Raw genomic sequence first — 15,528 nt, 5'->3', positions numbered from 1 at the left:
GAACAACGACCAGCTCTATAAGGGAATGACGACTGTGAAAATTGCACGACTCGCGGCCAGATACAGACTTTCATACCTCACCGTTTCTGTGTCACAACCCGTACTCTTACACACATTATGTAATTCCCGTACAGGGCAGAACATTATAATTGAAATTTGCTGCTTGGTATCGGCGGATAAATAAGATAATTGGAGTATCTGTGTCGTTACGAAGAACGAAGCAATGTTCCTTCAGACATGTGTGCATGGAGTCGTGCACGGATAACCAAAGTGGTTAAGGCGGCCGCTCTTGTAAAGCAGGAAATCCGGGTTCGAAACCCGGTCTGGCACAAATTTTCACTGTCGCCACTCCCTTGTACAATTTATGGTTGTTCGTACTCGCAACTGTGAATACATTTCATGTATTATATAATATGGTGAAGAATTGTTAGGTCAGGCCATAGAGGACTCAACAGACATTGTAGCTGGAGAAGAAAAAGTAAAGACTATAGTACACGTGAATGATCAAGCATTACTGGCAGGATCTGGAGAAGAGCTACAGTAGGTACTGAAGAGTGTTGCGAAAGAAAGGCCGAGAAGTATGTAATGAAGGTAAATATAGGAAAGACAAAAGCGATTCGGATAAGCAAAAAGTAAGCACCAGCGGAAAATATATAAAACAAGTAAATTCCTTTCTGTACCTTGGAAATTCACTGGTATGTAACGAAAGCTGTACACATGAAATGAAATGAGAAGGAGGATATCTATACAGAAGTGAGCGTTTGAAAAGGCGAGACAGACAGTAACAGCTAGAAAAGTTCCAATGGAGCTAAGAGAATAATTTGCTGAATGTTATGTTTGGTGTATAGTGTTATACAACAGTGAGACACGGACAGTTAAAAAGAAAGAGGAAAGATATTTACAAAGTTTTAAAACGTGGCTATGGAGGAGATTGCTTAGGGTAGAGGAAGAGGTAGGAAGAGAACTGGAATGATGGGCGACATTAAAAATTGATGACTATACAGACAGGTGAAGGAAGATGTTCAGAACATGACTCGATGGAGAACCTACAGTTCCAACTTGGCGTAAGTCAGGTACAATAAAGAAGAAAAAAGGAAGCAGAATGAAGAAGCGTGCATAGCAGTGGCCAGTCCTGCGTCATATTATGCAGAGCACGCTGCCATTGTAACTGAAGGAGAGAGCTTGCACCTTTGGCGGGTGGCGTGTCGTCCGGCGAGTGCGCCGGCCGCTGCGGGTGCGGGGGCGGCTGCAGAGGGAAGAGGCGGTGGTGGTGCAGCTGGTGCGGCTGGTGCAGCTGGTGCCAGGGCGGCGGCTCCTCGTGAGGGGGCGGCGCGGGGGCGGCGGCCAGCGGCGGCAGCGCGCCCGCCCCCACGCTCGGCACGTACTGCTCGCCCGCCGCCGACCACTCGAACGTGAACGCGCTCGCCGCCGGGTGCGCCGGGGTGCCGCTGGGCGTCGGCGGCGTGCACGTCGTGTACGGGCTCAGCTCCTGCCACACACCGCCACACCGCGCTCACAGCTCTGCCTCCTCCGAGCTTACGCTAAAGCTATGTGCGGTAGCACTGGGAGACTGGTGGTAGCGCGGGCAGAGGTCTGCGTTGCGGCCATTGCTTAGCGGACTGCAACTTGTTAGCTACAGATGAATGTTGACATTAGCATAGTACATTCTGGTTTGGAGGATTTGTCCTCTGTATGTGAATCCGGTTACAGAATATGTCCTGAGGATAATGGAAAGTTTTATTCAAGGCTGTACTATTAGTAGATGCTGTATTATTTTTTAGGATAAATCTTATTATGGTTTACGAGTTTCGACAAATTACTTTGACATCTTAAAAAGCCTAAAAGTGGCCTTACTGTCAAAAAATACACTACAATTACATTTCTAGGTGACATTTCATATCGTATAGCGAATTTATCTGAAAAATATGACACCATTGTGTCCTTTACCACCAATAATGCGAGCAAGTTGCTCTTTATACGTAATGGGAAACCTCCAACTGACAAATTTCTCAAATATGGAGTATATAAAATATAATGTTATACATGTCCGAATTTTGATATAGGACAGAAGGGTAGGACATTTAAGGCCTGCATTCGTGATCACTTACTCAACAAAGATGGTGAGAATTCAGATAAGTCAATTTCTGCATCCTTGCTTAACATGGTAATTTGACGTATGATTGACAATGGCTACAAAATGAAACTTTTACAAGAATTTGAAATATACAGACATTCTCACCTAAATTCAAAAGATTTGTTGAATGATCACCTTGTATTAAAGAAACAAGACAGTATTCTGATTGCATATCATCTCTTGTAAAATGTGAAACTTAGCCCATTCTATATTAGAATTGTGTGTCATATTTTCAAATGTATTATATGTAACTTAATTTCATATCTTTCTTACATTTTATACATGCTTTTATATATATTCCTTACTGTAAACTGTAGATCAGAGATTAAAATAATCGCATACAATATGGGCATACCACGGCATTATGCTTCTGTCAAGAAGATGCTGACTTCTTCTAAAGTAGAACTAAGTAAGTTTCTGTAATATACTTTTTATGCTTCACATAAATGTATAACCAAGATCTAAGGATTTATAATATTCCTAATTTTCTAAGCTTCTGAAGACGCGAAATTAACTTGTTGAAACTGGTCAAGCATAATAAAATCTATTTACAACTGATGACTTAATTATATCCTAAAAATGTTAATGGAAAGTATTACAGCATATACACTTTGACCGAGCGCAAGCAAAATAATAATCCAGAATTTCCATGTTCTTTTCCTTGGCATGAACGACACTGGAACGGCGTGTTAGATCTCATTTTGGCACCGTTAGTTTAGTGGTAGAGGGTGGTCGATGGTCGTCCCCCTCCTCCGCCCCGCTCCCCGCTGTACCTCGCAGGACTGCGTCTAGTGCCACACATGTAAAAATACGAGAAATTTTCGCGAATCGTAGTGGGACATGGGTAAAATCCCGGTGTCCACCTAAGTGGATGTCAGAAACCGCCTAAAAACCACAGCCAGGCTGGCCGACACATCAGTCCGCGTCGTCAATCCACGGGCGTATTCGTTACAGATCCAGCGCTCCTCCCCCAATCACGGAAGCGTTGTGCTAACTCGGGCGGCTATATGGGAGGAGGGGGGAGAGGTTAATCCTGTATTTCCATCAGCGTGGAATATATTGATTTAAATTTTAGCCTAAGGCGAATGTATTTTCACTACAGTAGAAAGCCATTCCTACAGATGAAGATTCTTGGCTATTTTGTGTGTGTAATGTTACTGTACATTTTGCAGGTGGAGAGCGAAACACAGTATGACCAGATGAAGTGCTAGTGCAGCTTGTCACAATCGTCTTTATTCTGAGATAGGTCGAATCATTAGCATAAGAGAGATGGGAGCACAATACCCACAGATCACACAAAAGCCTATAGTGCAATGACTGCAGACGGGTAGTGGAGAGATCTACTGAAGACAACAGTGTGACGAGAAAAGTAGGTGCGAATCCTGCCTGAAGAACTACACTACGGGAAGGTCATAAAATTGCACGAATGGCTCTGACAAAAAGACAGATGACGACTGGTGAAACCGAAGTTAGATAACAGTCACGTTTCACCAAGAAGTGTCGGGAAAAGATTACTGGAAGATGGGATCAGACTTCGAATTCCCATTTGTGACAATAAAGACTTGCATGATGCAGAGTCAGCTGGGACGTCGAGTGACATTCTGTGGTATTGAGCGACAAGTCTCGCTTCAGTCGCTGGCGGTCTGGTCGATACTAGCTTGTCCGTATACGATCTGGTGATAGCTCATATGAAGCTGCGATTGTAGAGGCCTACACCTTTCGAACTCCTGGAATCATGCGGTAGGGAGCTATCGAGTCAGACCACCAGACTGACTTCGTAGTTACTGCAAGGAGGCTGAATGCTTGTCGGTACGTAGCAGTAATGGTAAACCTTGTTGTCGTATCCTCCACAACCAGAGTACCAATGTCATTTTCCAGCTGTATAATCCAAGACTCCACACTGCAGTTCACACCACAAACCCATTGACTCATGCACGGATCCTTGAGTGGTCTGCACGTCTCAATGCTTAGAGACCAACAGGGGACGTCTGGGATGCAATGGGAAGATGTAAATTTATGTAGAAGCCTGTACCTTCACGAACTGACACAGTAGGTGTTTCTGGCGTGGTCAGACTTTCCTCAGCATGACTTCTGAAGGCTGTTTACTTCCACGCCCAACGATCATTAAAGTGTGTTCATGCCCGTAAGGGTCACACCTGATACTGACGTCGACACTGGGTATCAGCTGTCGGCCTTGGCTAATACTTGGATGGTTGACCGTCCGGGTCTGCCGAACGCTGTTGACGACCAGGGAGCACTTAGCCCTTGGGAGACCAATTGAGGAGCTACTTGATTGAAAAGTAGCGGCCCCTCTCTTGTAGCAGCTCCTGTCACAAAGACCGGGAGAGCGGTGTGCTGACCTCATTCCTCTCCATATACGCATCCAGTGACGCCTGTCATGTGCTGGTGACACGACGGTCGGTCGGTACCGCTGGGGCTTCCGAAGCCTGTTCAAACGCGGACTGACTCTTTAGAGGTGTATATTTAACTGTGTAGGACGCCCAAGAAGTTCCGATACTGGTTTTATTTTTGGCGTATGAGCGATGTGAACGCAGTATCTACGGTGGCAGCTTAAACTAACAACTGTACACAACATACGTGCACTCGACCACAAATTTGTGAGTACGTAAGGTTAAGTAGTGGACGTGCGTCAGCGTTGAGTCACAAGTCGCAGTGGAGCATAATCTCAAAGTTAGGCGTTCAAGACATCACCCAGAATGTTTTGAAGAAGAGAAAAGTGTCTGCTAAGTTTATCCCGCACATCTCTACTCCAGAACAAAAACAACAACGCGTGGACGCCCGTCGCGGCTTCATTGAAATGCAAACGTGGCCTTTTATGTAAAAATCTTCACGGGTGACGAGACCTGATGTTATCAACACGAATCTACCACAGAAAGTCATAATGCAGAAATTCACATGAAAGGTCAACTCTTTGACTATGTAACCGATATTCAAGACACTGTGACGCGCGGGTTAAACAACATCCCAAAGAAGGACTTTTCTGACAGTTTCAAATGGTTGTATGAACGTACTGAGTGTTGTAGTCAAGTGGCGAGAGACTAAGTGGAACGCCTAAAACAGTAAAGAAAAAAAAATAAAAAATAGAAAAAGTCTTACCTTTTTTCAACGTTTTATTAATCCAATCTCTACACTTCTTCGGCTGACGGGGTGATATATTTTCACTTTAATGATATTTAAGTTATGCCCTTCCTTCTTATTTCTTGGTTCATGAAATGTATGATATGAGTGAGTATCTCAGAATATATGATTAAAACAAAGAAATACTGGGATTTAACGTCCCGTTGACGACAAGCTCGGACTGCGCAAATAATTAAGAGTGTTCTTTGCAAAGGAATCATCCCTGTATTTGCCTTGAGGGATATTGAGGAACAGCAGAAAACCTAGATAGAATAACCGGACGAGAATTTGAATATGCTAGACCAGTAGCTTGTCAGTGCATCATCTGGCCTGGTATATTTTTAAAACGAGGACGCAACATTTTCGACATTATGAAGATATTTAAACCCTGTGAGACTGAATAGGAAGTTAAGACAGCATGCTGTATGACCATATCCTGAAGAAAAAAAAATACTAGAACTGCTTTCGAGTTACGATCTTCAGCATTCAGCGCTCCTTTCTGTTTATCGGATATTATGCATCATTAAAGCTAGAAAGGAAATGTGTCATAACTACTCGTTGATTTGCCTTGGCCATTCTCTCGCATAACAACACATGCAAAAATAGCTATAAGCATGTGAAGTGCCGCTTCTGTCCATGTTTTAGTATTTCCATCTTCTCTTTTCTGATTATTAATCTGACACATCCGTGTATTCTCCCCGCAGTTTTCAAATTGTATATTTATCTCTATCAACTCAATTAGATTTATTTTTCTCAGGCAGTTGCTGCTGTAAGCACTCGTATTTTGGTCTTCATCTAACACGGAAGTAGAATTTTACGTCCCTAGGACTGTTTTGAATACTGCATCCTCGCATTTACTGTGTAAGGCTATGTTAATTCTGACATTCGATCAAAGGAAAACTGAGACAACAAGAAATAATTTCATTCAAGGACATTGTAATGCTACTGAACATAGTCGAAAGAAACCTGTGTTGGTGCTGCAGACGTTCTCAACGCAGCTGAGTGATATTACTGTTTTATGGAGCTTCCGGGGTCAATGTTCATGGTGTAAACGAAAGAATGAATGTCTGATGTGTGAAAAATCAGTTGTGTTATCTTAAAATTTTGACCCCCTTCCAGAAACGTTTAGTTACACTATCAGTAACTGCGAAAATAATCTTATCTAGTGTTTGGATCAGGCTGAAAATACAGGGGTAGGTAAACTGGCTATATGAGTGGAGTGTGAAGGTTGGGGCGAAATAGGCAAAAGTTACGTTTTCGTTAAAAACAATGCTTTCTCGCAGACAGCTGGCTTACTTATGAACTTTGTGTTAAACTATGTTTCGGCTACATATCAGACCAAAATTCAACCAAAAATCCATGTACAACTAAATACCGTACTTAATGCAGAATGGAAACTTTCTGTGGCACAAGAATTTAATTGACAGCTTTGCCCATGGGTAAAGCAGTAATAATAAAAGAGTCCTCAACTGTATTAGTTTGTTGAATGACGTCTTTGGAATGGATAACAATTAGAAAAGTTCTAGCTATAATCTGTACCACATGGTTCAAATGGCTCTGAGCACTATGGGACTTAACATCTGTGGTCGTCAGTCCCCTAGAACTTAGAACTACTTAAACCTAACTAACCTAAGGACATCACACACACCCATGTGCGAGGCAGGATTCGAACCAGTGACCGTAGCGGTCACACGATTCCAGACTGAAGCGCCTAGAACCGCACGGCCACAGCGGCCGGCTGTACTACATGATACACCAATATTTTTAATGTTTCAAAAGACACAACAGAAAAACTTTAAGAGGTTCACTCTCTGTAGAAGACTTCGATAGCGTTTCGAAAGCAAATCTCTTTACGCCACTACTACATTATGACTAATTTGTATACGAGCAGAGTGAAGTAAAGCAAACTCGTATGACGTTGTTGGCTAATTGGGAGCAAGTTTCCTTTCTCAGTTGAAGTTGGCATCATTCCATAGCGAACGGTAACTGTTGTGTTGCAAGTATAGCAGACTAAGACGGGTGAGTACGGTACTTTAGTGTCTTGCTTGTGATGCTGATGAGGATGACAGAGAAACTAGAGGGTGGAACCAGCATCCGGAACATATCCTACTTCTCTCAAACAGCTCCTGCTACGTAACACACGCGATTTGCATTTTACGAGGATGGTGGTTCAAATTCAATCCTTGTCATTCCGGTTTAGGTTTTCCGTAGTTCCCAAAAAATGCTTGAGCAAATGCTGAGAAGATACATTGGAAAGAGCACAGCTGATTTCCTTTTCCTTTCTTCCCTGTCCAACCACATTCTACCTCGCCAATGACAACGTTGTCTAGTTTTTCTTTCCTTCTTTCTTTCTTTCTGAGAAAATCGCCAAAGGGCCCACCGAAATTAGTGTTCACGTCCGCAAGTGTTAGTCAAAGATTCGGGTATCGTCAGGAGTGCCTCACGGAAGTTTGATAGGGCTGCTGTTATTTTCTATATACATAAATGATCTGTCAGACAGTGTAAGCAGCAGTCTGCAGCTGTTAGCTCATAATTCTGTGCTGCACGGGAAGGTGTCGTCGTTGAGTGACAGTAGGACAATACAAGATGATTCAGTCAAAATTTCTAATTGGAGTGATGAATGGCAGCTAGCTCTAAATATAGAAAAATGTAAGTTAACCAGATGAGTAGGAAAAATAAACCCATAATGTTCGATAGCAGTTTTAGTAGTGGGCTGCTTGACACTGAAGGTGGAACACCATCACAGTATCAAACGCCGAATAAGGAGAAGAGAGGTTAGTAATTTAGCCCGAGGTATTGGCGCAGACTGCGGTGATCAGGAACTGAGATCCACCACCAGCCAGACTGTATGATGGCTAGCCGACAGAGCGAGTCGGACTTCGGAGGACGCTGACCTGGTGGCTGATGTCGGGCACCTTCTGCAGCGCCGTGTCGGACCAGGGCGGGCTGGGGTTCCACTGCTCCATGAGGTCCGCCGGGTCGGCGGCGGCCGCCTTGACGTGAGCGCGTGCACGCCCCGCCGCCGCGGCCAGCAGCGCCGCCCCCGCGCCGCCCCCGCCGCCGCCCCCGCCGCCCCGATCCAGCTCGACGGCCACCTCCGGCGAGACGGGCTTCAGCAGGCGCGGCAGCTTCCGCCGGTGCACGTCGTCTGCGGGGGGCGGCTCGTGGTGGGCGTGTCGCGAGTAGTCCACGGGCACCGGGCTCTCCACTGCAACACGCGCGCACTTCACAATCACTGCTGCACGCCGCAACCTGGTCCAACATGGACAACCTAGTTTCAGCGGGTAGTAAAACTCCTACGTCCCACATTTGATGTATAATACGTACAACACGAATCATAAACCACAAATGGGCAGATGTTAAACGAAATGCTTCGGTACCAGAAAGACAGCAACTGTATCGTAATTATATCGCAAGAGCTTTTCAAAGAGCCTAAGAATTTTTGTTAATATACGAGACGTGTTTTTTAATTACAGTTTTTATAACAAAAGAGCACAAATGCATTTGTCAATACTAATTTTATTACACTACTGGCCATTAAAATTGCTACACCACGAAGATGACGTGCTACAGACGCGAAATTTAACCGACAGGAAGAAGATGCTGTGATATGCAAATGATCAGCTTTTCAAAGCATTCACACAACGTTGTCGCCGGTGGTGACACCTACAACGTGCTGACATGAGGAACGTTTCCAACCGACTTCTCATACACAAACAGCAGTTGACCGGCGTTGCCTGGTAAAACGTTGTTGTGAGGCCTCGTGTAAGGAGGAGAAATGCGTACCATCACGTTTCCGACTTTGATAAAGTTCGGAATGTACCCTATCGCGATTGCGGTTTATGGTATCGCGACATTGCTGCTCGCGTTGGTCGAGATCCAATGACTGTTAGTAGAATATGAAATCGGTGGGTTCAGGAGGGTAATACGGAACGCCGTGCTGGATCCCAAAGGCCTCGTATCACTAGTAGTAGAGATGACAGGCATCTTATCCGCATGGCTGTAACGGATCGTGCAGCCACGTCTCGAACCCTGAGTCAACAAATGGGGACGTTTTCAAAACAACAGCCATCTGCACGGACAGTTCGACGATGTTTGCAGCAGCATGGACTATCAGCTCGGAGACCTTGGCTGTGGCTACTCTTGACGCTGCATCACAGACAGGAGCGCCTGCGATGGTGTACTCAAAGACGAACAAGGGTGCACGAATGGCAAAACGTCATTTTTTCGGATGAATCCAGGTTCTGTTTAAAGCATCTTGATGGTCGTATCCGTGTTTGGAGACATCGCTGTGAACGCACATTGGAAGCATATATTCGTCATCGCCATACTGGCGTATCACAGGGCGTGATGGTATGGGGTGCCATTGGTTACACGTCTCGGTCACCTCTTGTTCGCATTGGTGGCACTTTGAACAGTGGACGTTACATTTCAGATGTGTTACGACCCGTGGCTCTACCCTTCATTCGATTCCTGCGAAACCCTATATTTCAGCAGGATAATGCACGACCGCATGTTGCAGGTCCTGTACGGGCCTTTCTGGAGTGCTGCCCTGGCCTGTTTTGTCACCAATTGAAAACGTCTGGTCAATGGTGGTCGAGCAACTGGCTCATCACAACACTCCAGCCACTACTCTTGATGAACTGTGGTACGGTGTTGAAGCTGCATGGGCAGCTGTACCTGTACAAGCCATCCAAGCTCTGTTTGACTCAATGCCTAGGCGTATCAAGGCCGTTATTACGGCCAGAGGTGGTTGTTCTGGGTACTGATTTCTTAGGATCTATGCACCTAAATTGCGTGAAAATGTAATCACATGTCAGTTCTAGTATAATATATTTGTCCAATGAATGCCCGTTTATCATTTGCAGTTCTTCTTGGTGTAGCAATTTTAATGGCCAGTAGTGTATTACACGAAAGCCTATACCATAATATACTTTCCAACAAAATTTCAACCAGTATTAATGCATTTAACGGACAATCATCTTCTGAGTTCTACTCTCATAAGACTCTGCCACCTAACTGGACACCTGTTTTCACGGCATCTTCGTTTTCATTGAGTTAACACCGAATTTTTTGGGGGAGGGGTGAGTGGTGTGGGGGTGGGGGGTGGAGCAGGGAGGGACACTAGACGAGGACTACACGGAAGCTGTTGAAGCTGTTCCCGCACATATGATGCGATAAGATATTCAGTGTATTGAGCAGTGTGTGGACCAGAAGTGAAACTACAGTCGTTGAGGATCCGAGGCAGGTACGAGAAGTATTCAATAAGTAAGGTAACACATATTTTTAATGAAGGCTGGTTTTAGTCACCATTCCAACCATCACATTATATCCCAACCTTTTGCCTACAAAACCCCATTTGTCACCATAATCTCCGTTCAATGTCACAGCCTTACACCACCTCACTGGGAGGGCACCTATGCCTACATGGTACCACTCTACTGGTAGACGTCGGAGCCAACATTTTCCACATCAATAACCCTCCCATCACCCACGTACTGCTCCCCGCGGAGTGCATCCTTCACTGGGCCAAAGAGATGGAAGCTCCTTATGGTGTTCTGTTAAGCGGCCAGGAATCCATTGGGCACTCTACTCTGAGTATCCCAGCTGGTGGACGTGTGTGTCAGCACTACCAACAGATACATCCAGTTTGGAAACGAGGTGTTTGATTACGATCCGTCGATCGCCTTGGATGAGAGTGTTCGCTGTATGCGGGCGGCGGGAGATAGGACAGCGGTGAGCGATCTTGTTACGATAATGACAGACGCCTCACCCAACGACTCACCGTGCTTTTGTCCACTGCCAGGTCTCCGTAGATATTATAAAGCGCCTATGAATATATGAGATACTCTGGTTTTCCGCAAAAAGAAGCTAAATGACAGCTCTCCGCTTGGAACGCACCTCCGTTACAGACACTATCTTGAAGGTTACGCGTAGCGCCGCTAGCTATCAGAACTTCATGAAACTATGTGGGCTGAAGCGGGAATATTCAAGAATGTCGCACAACAAATTCCAAATTTTTTCAACCAAAATTGACCGAGAAAATGAAATGTGTTCCATGACTTCTTGAACGCCCCTCATGCATAAAGTGAGTTCCTCTCCCCCTCCGTAGCGACTGCTCCCTTTCTCAACTCATTTAAACGTTGGCCTCATTGCGTCTCCCAGTCCTACACTACATCACGCACCCAAATAACCAGTCTATTTTTGCTCTAATCTGTTTCAGTCACAATGTAAAATATATAAGGAAAAATGAGGAATTTGTTGAGGAGCATTTTTTAATATTCCCCTTTAGCCCGTATTGTTTCTTTAAGTTACGATAAGTGGCGGCGCTATGCGTAACATTCTAGATGGTGTCTGTAACGGAGGTACGTTCCAAGCAGAGAGCTGTCACTAAGTTTGAGTTTTGATATTTCAGCAAAATGAAATACAATCTTAACTTTATCTCCTCTCATATATCAGTACGTGGAACAGGTATTTCTCTCCCTACAGCACTGTACATCACAAGATAATACATTTTTTGGTGAACGGCCGCTTTGTCAAAACCGTTTGTGTCCGCAGCTCGTGGTCGTGCGTTAGCGTCCTCGCTTCCCGCGTCCGGGGTTCCGGGTTCGATTCCCGGCGGGGTCAGGGATTTTCTCTGCCTCGTGATGACTGGGTGTTGTGTGATGTCCTTAGGTTAGTTTGGTTTAAGTATTTCTAAGTTCTAGGGGACTGATGACCATAGATGTTAAGTCCCATAGTGCTCAGAGCCATTTGAACCATTTTTAAAACCGTTTGTACGACGGGCTTCCTACAAAATGCGCGTTAAAATTTCCGTGTCCAGGACTGAGATGTGCCGTAGACCTGGTTCCAAACCACTAGACGGATTAACAACGAGGGCCGCAGTGCGGCCAGCTGGTACGTGGTTCTTAGACTGGTACACACATCCCTGTGGTACACTGATTCCGTCACGGAGGACAGTTTGGAGACAGATGACCTCAGATGTTAAGTCTCTATTAACCTATAATTAGAAGAAGCCTACCAGAGGTATTAGGAATTGATCAACTGATTCATTAAGCCACTCAGTAAATACATAAAAGAAATGATGCTAGCATCTAACATAACTGACTCATGAATCGCACACAAGTAGACACTACGTACACCACTACGGAAATTTCAGTGACATAACCTCGATCGCCGATGGCACTTTAGTTTACAGACAGACTGTACCAGCCCTGTTCGTTTCGCAAACGGGAGTGCTTGTTTCCTGTGGAGTGCTGCTCAGGCGCAAGTCAGTCGTTTCGGTGTCTGTGAGCTATTAACACAGTCTGAAAGAATCGAAGTCTATTCTGAAACGACTGGTTCCGGAGCATAACTGTTATCCATGAACATGTTGTGGACAATTGTGAACATACATCTACGTATAACATATTTTCTGTTTTTCTACGTTCCCTTCCTATTTTAATATTTTCTTGGTATCCCCTCATTTTTTTTTTTTTTCTGGATACTCACCTGGCTTGGACGGGCATTATCAAGAGTGAAAAACCTTTCATTTTCTGAGATTTCCATGCCTTTGTTTTGCGTTCATTTATAAAGATTATTGGGAGTCTCAGTATATGTTTCAGAACTAAAATTACGCGTATCTCCTTCAGTGACGCTGGTTTCCAGTTATCAGCGTAATACACGCAATTTCCTTTTACCTTTTTCCCAACGCGAAGGTGTTTCTGATTTAGCTTCATTAAACTCAAGCGTTCTCGGCCGACTGCACTTGTTGAGTTGAGATTTCACTTCTTTTTCACGTCGGTATAGGAATTCTAGTTCAGAAATAGAGCAGGCATTCATTACACGAAAGTGGTTTATCCACGAATATGAGGAGTTTCCCAAGAGCTGCTTTTCCCAGCACACAATGCAAATCGTAATGGTTTCCTTAGGTATGAGACTGAGTAAATGATTTATCAACGTTATATAGCACAGTTCTTTCGCTCTTCTGCTAGCGATGTAAAGTTCATACGAAGCTTGTTGAGCACCTTGTATTGAAATTCTGCCACTGCTAAGGAATTATGTAAAGGAAATCTCTCTTTGTTTAGTTACAATAGTTTTGAAGATGAAAAAGCGGGAACTCAGTGGTGTCTCTATGAGTTAATATTTCGTTCGTTTCTGATACCCTCTATTTGTCGACTAGGATATGCTGTTAATTTTGATCTTGCTGAGAGGTGCAGTATATTAATTTTAATGTTGGCAGTGATGGCACACCAGTTGATACTCATGGCACAGTCACAACAAATAATGCCCCCATGAAAACGACAAAACTAATCAGCGTACATCGTCTATCCCGTGGGTAAAGCTCACTGTAGCGTGTGCAGTAAGGTGTAGTGAGGACTAGATTCACCTTTATTTCCGTTCCAAGGCGTGATCGATAATAGCATTTATGTCACTGCCTGCAGACCCACGAAACAAAATGCTAGAAGGAGAAGGCCATTTCAGTCTATTTAATTATGTATACTGTCGGCTGCTTCACAATGGTGAAGTCTCCTTTTGTTAGTTCAAAATTATTATACGTTACGCGAGTACATGGTTTTACTGTGTGTGCCGGATTGTCTGAATCTGTTCACGATTTCGTTTCAAACCAATTACTGAGAATAAATTAAATGCGTGGTGTGAAACGAGTTCTGGAGCCCAAGTGGATATTAATATTAAATAAAACAAAAATTCGTCATATCTCCATGTGATTTGTATACCAGAGATCGGTGTACATTATAAGAATTTTCTCGTAAATAAGATAATATTTTTTCAAACTTTAGTTTCTTTATTTCCCTTTTTTAAGTTCACAATGATTCAAGCAAAGTCGGCTTAATAATTAGTCTATTATGTATCTTTAATCAAATTTCTCAGTGTATTTCGTACAGTGAAGTTGCTTCTGTTCTTAATAAAGTCATGTTAAAATTAATGTCACGTATACGGATGGCTTATTCAAATAACAGAATTTTATATTTTCAGATACATGTGATTCGTTGATCTCTAAATCTGAGAGAGGCGTAGGTGTCAGAAACTAATTTGTACATACTATGTTCAGGAAGGTTTTAACTGTATTTATATATTACATTAATTTAACTCAAGATCAATCCACCATAATCTTCCACTAAAGCTGCTAAAAGCAGAGCAGCATTGATCATAAAACATTCTCCCACACGGTATTTGAAGATGCGTAAATACTTATAATAGTTAATGGAAATTATTGTGAACGGTTATCTACGTTCTGAAACTTGCAGCTATCAACAGTGGCTTATACGTTGTCCACAGCTAGTAAAAAATGATTATAAAATATTTTGCTTTCATTATAGATTATACATGGTCGTAGTTCCTGTTAAAAAACTTGCTTTCTGCGTAGAAAGATTATTTCGTATTAGAATTAACACTGCGTATGCGAAAAAGCAAGGTTGGAAATAATCCCATGTTTTCAATAAGGTGGCTGTTCATAAAACTTGGTGGAGAATTTAAGGATTTATTCCCTCAGTGGTTTCGACACCAGATTAAGGGAGTGTAGATATTCGTGACTCTTAGCGCCCTTAAAGTTTTACCATTACAGTTACAGTATTAAGAAAATTATACGGTAAACGCTGTACTTCCATTTTGCTTGGAACAAAATATATCCAGTGGTGTAACCAGAAAAAAAATCATAGAAAATTCTGATGAAATTGTATGAAATAATGAGTGTTGTTCTTTAAATGAATTTCTCCTTCATTACCTCGGTCAGTGAAGTACTTATGCGATGTCTGGAAGCTGAAAACTCGTGACTGCTTTCACGAAGTACTGTGAAAGACCTAGAAAACACGTAACGTATGATACATATTTAATATACTAATAAACGAAAAGACTTTGAAGTTCTACTAATATTTTTGCATTTTGGTGTTAAACTCTGAGTTCCGGTTGCTCGTTGTGAATGAAGTGTAATTTGCCAAATATCACCCCCTGGTGGATTGAATTGGGACTGATACAAAACTACGCATTTTTAGCTGTTAAGCAACATAAAATGAATGCACTGTAGTCATATCTTGGGTATTCAGACCCCTCGGAACGCTGACATTAACAGCCGCATAAAACACAATTTTCATAACAGCTAGGCTGAGAAAAGGCCTTCATTAGATTCGTATCTCGTGCCCTGTGAGCATTCCAAGACTGCACCGGCCGGTAAAGCAGGGTCAGAGCTCAGCGCGTTTCTGAATAATTTGAAGGCAGTCGCTAATGACCTGGATATCGCCCCCGCACCCATCTTCACG

General features: G+C 43.4%; 1 protein-coding gene across 1 annotated transcript in view; it reads right to left on the bottom strand.

Moving 5' to 3' along the window:
• Positions 1–1,330: 1,330 nt before the first annotated feature.
• LOC126298105 (neuronal PAS domain-containing protein 4) overlaps positions 1,331–15,528 on the bottom strand; it is a gene marked incomplete at its 3' end in the record, with an annotated part of 1,124,810 nt that continues 1,110,612 nt past the window's right edge. The window contains exons 11-13 of the mRNA XM_049989427.1: positions 8,368–8,480; positions 8,167–8,265; positions 1,331–1,489 (exon numbers count right to left, since the gene is read on the bottom strand). Of these exons, the coding sequence (XP_049845384.1) occupies positions 1,331–1,489; positions 8,167–8,265; positions 8,368–8,480 (371 nt within the window). The remainder of the gene's footprint in view (positions 1,490–8,166; positions 8,266–8,367; positions 8,481–15,528) is intronic.

The sequence above is a fragment of the Schistocerca gregaria genome, chromosome X (assembly GCF_023897955.1).
Source record: "Schistocerca gregaria isolate iqSchGreg1 chromosome X, iqSchGreg1.2, whole genome shotgun sequence".
NCBI classification, from domain to species: domain Eukaryota; kingdom Metazoa; phylum Arthropoda; class Insecta; order Orthoptera; family Acrididae; genus Schistocerca; species Schistocerca gregaria.
Note: the sequence above shows the minus strand (reverse complement) of the source record. Positions and strands in the feature narration are given on the sequence as shown.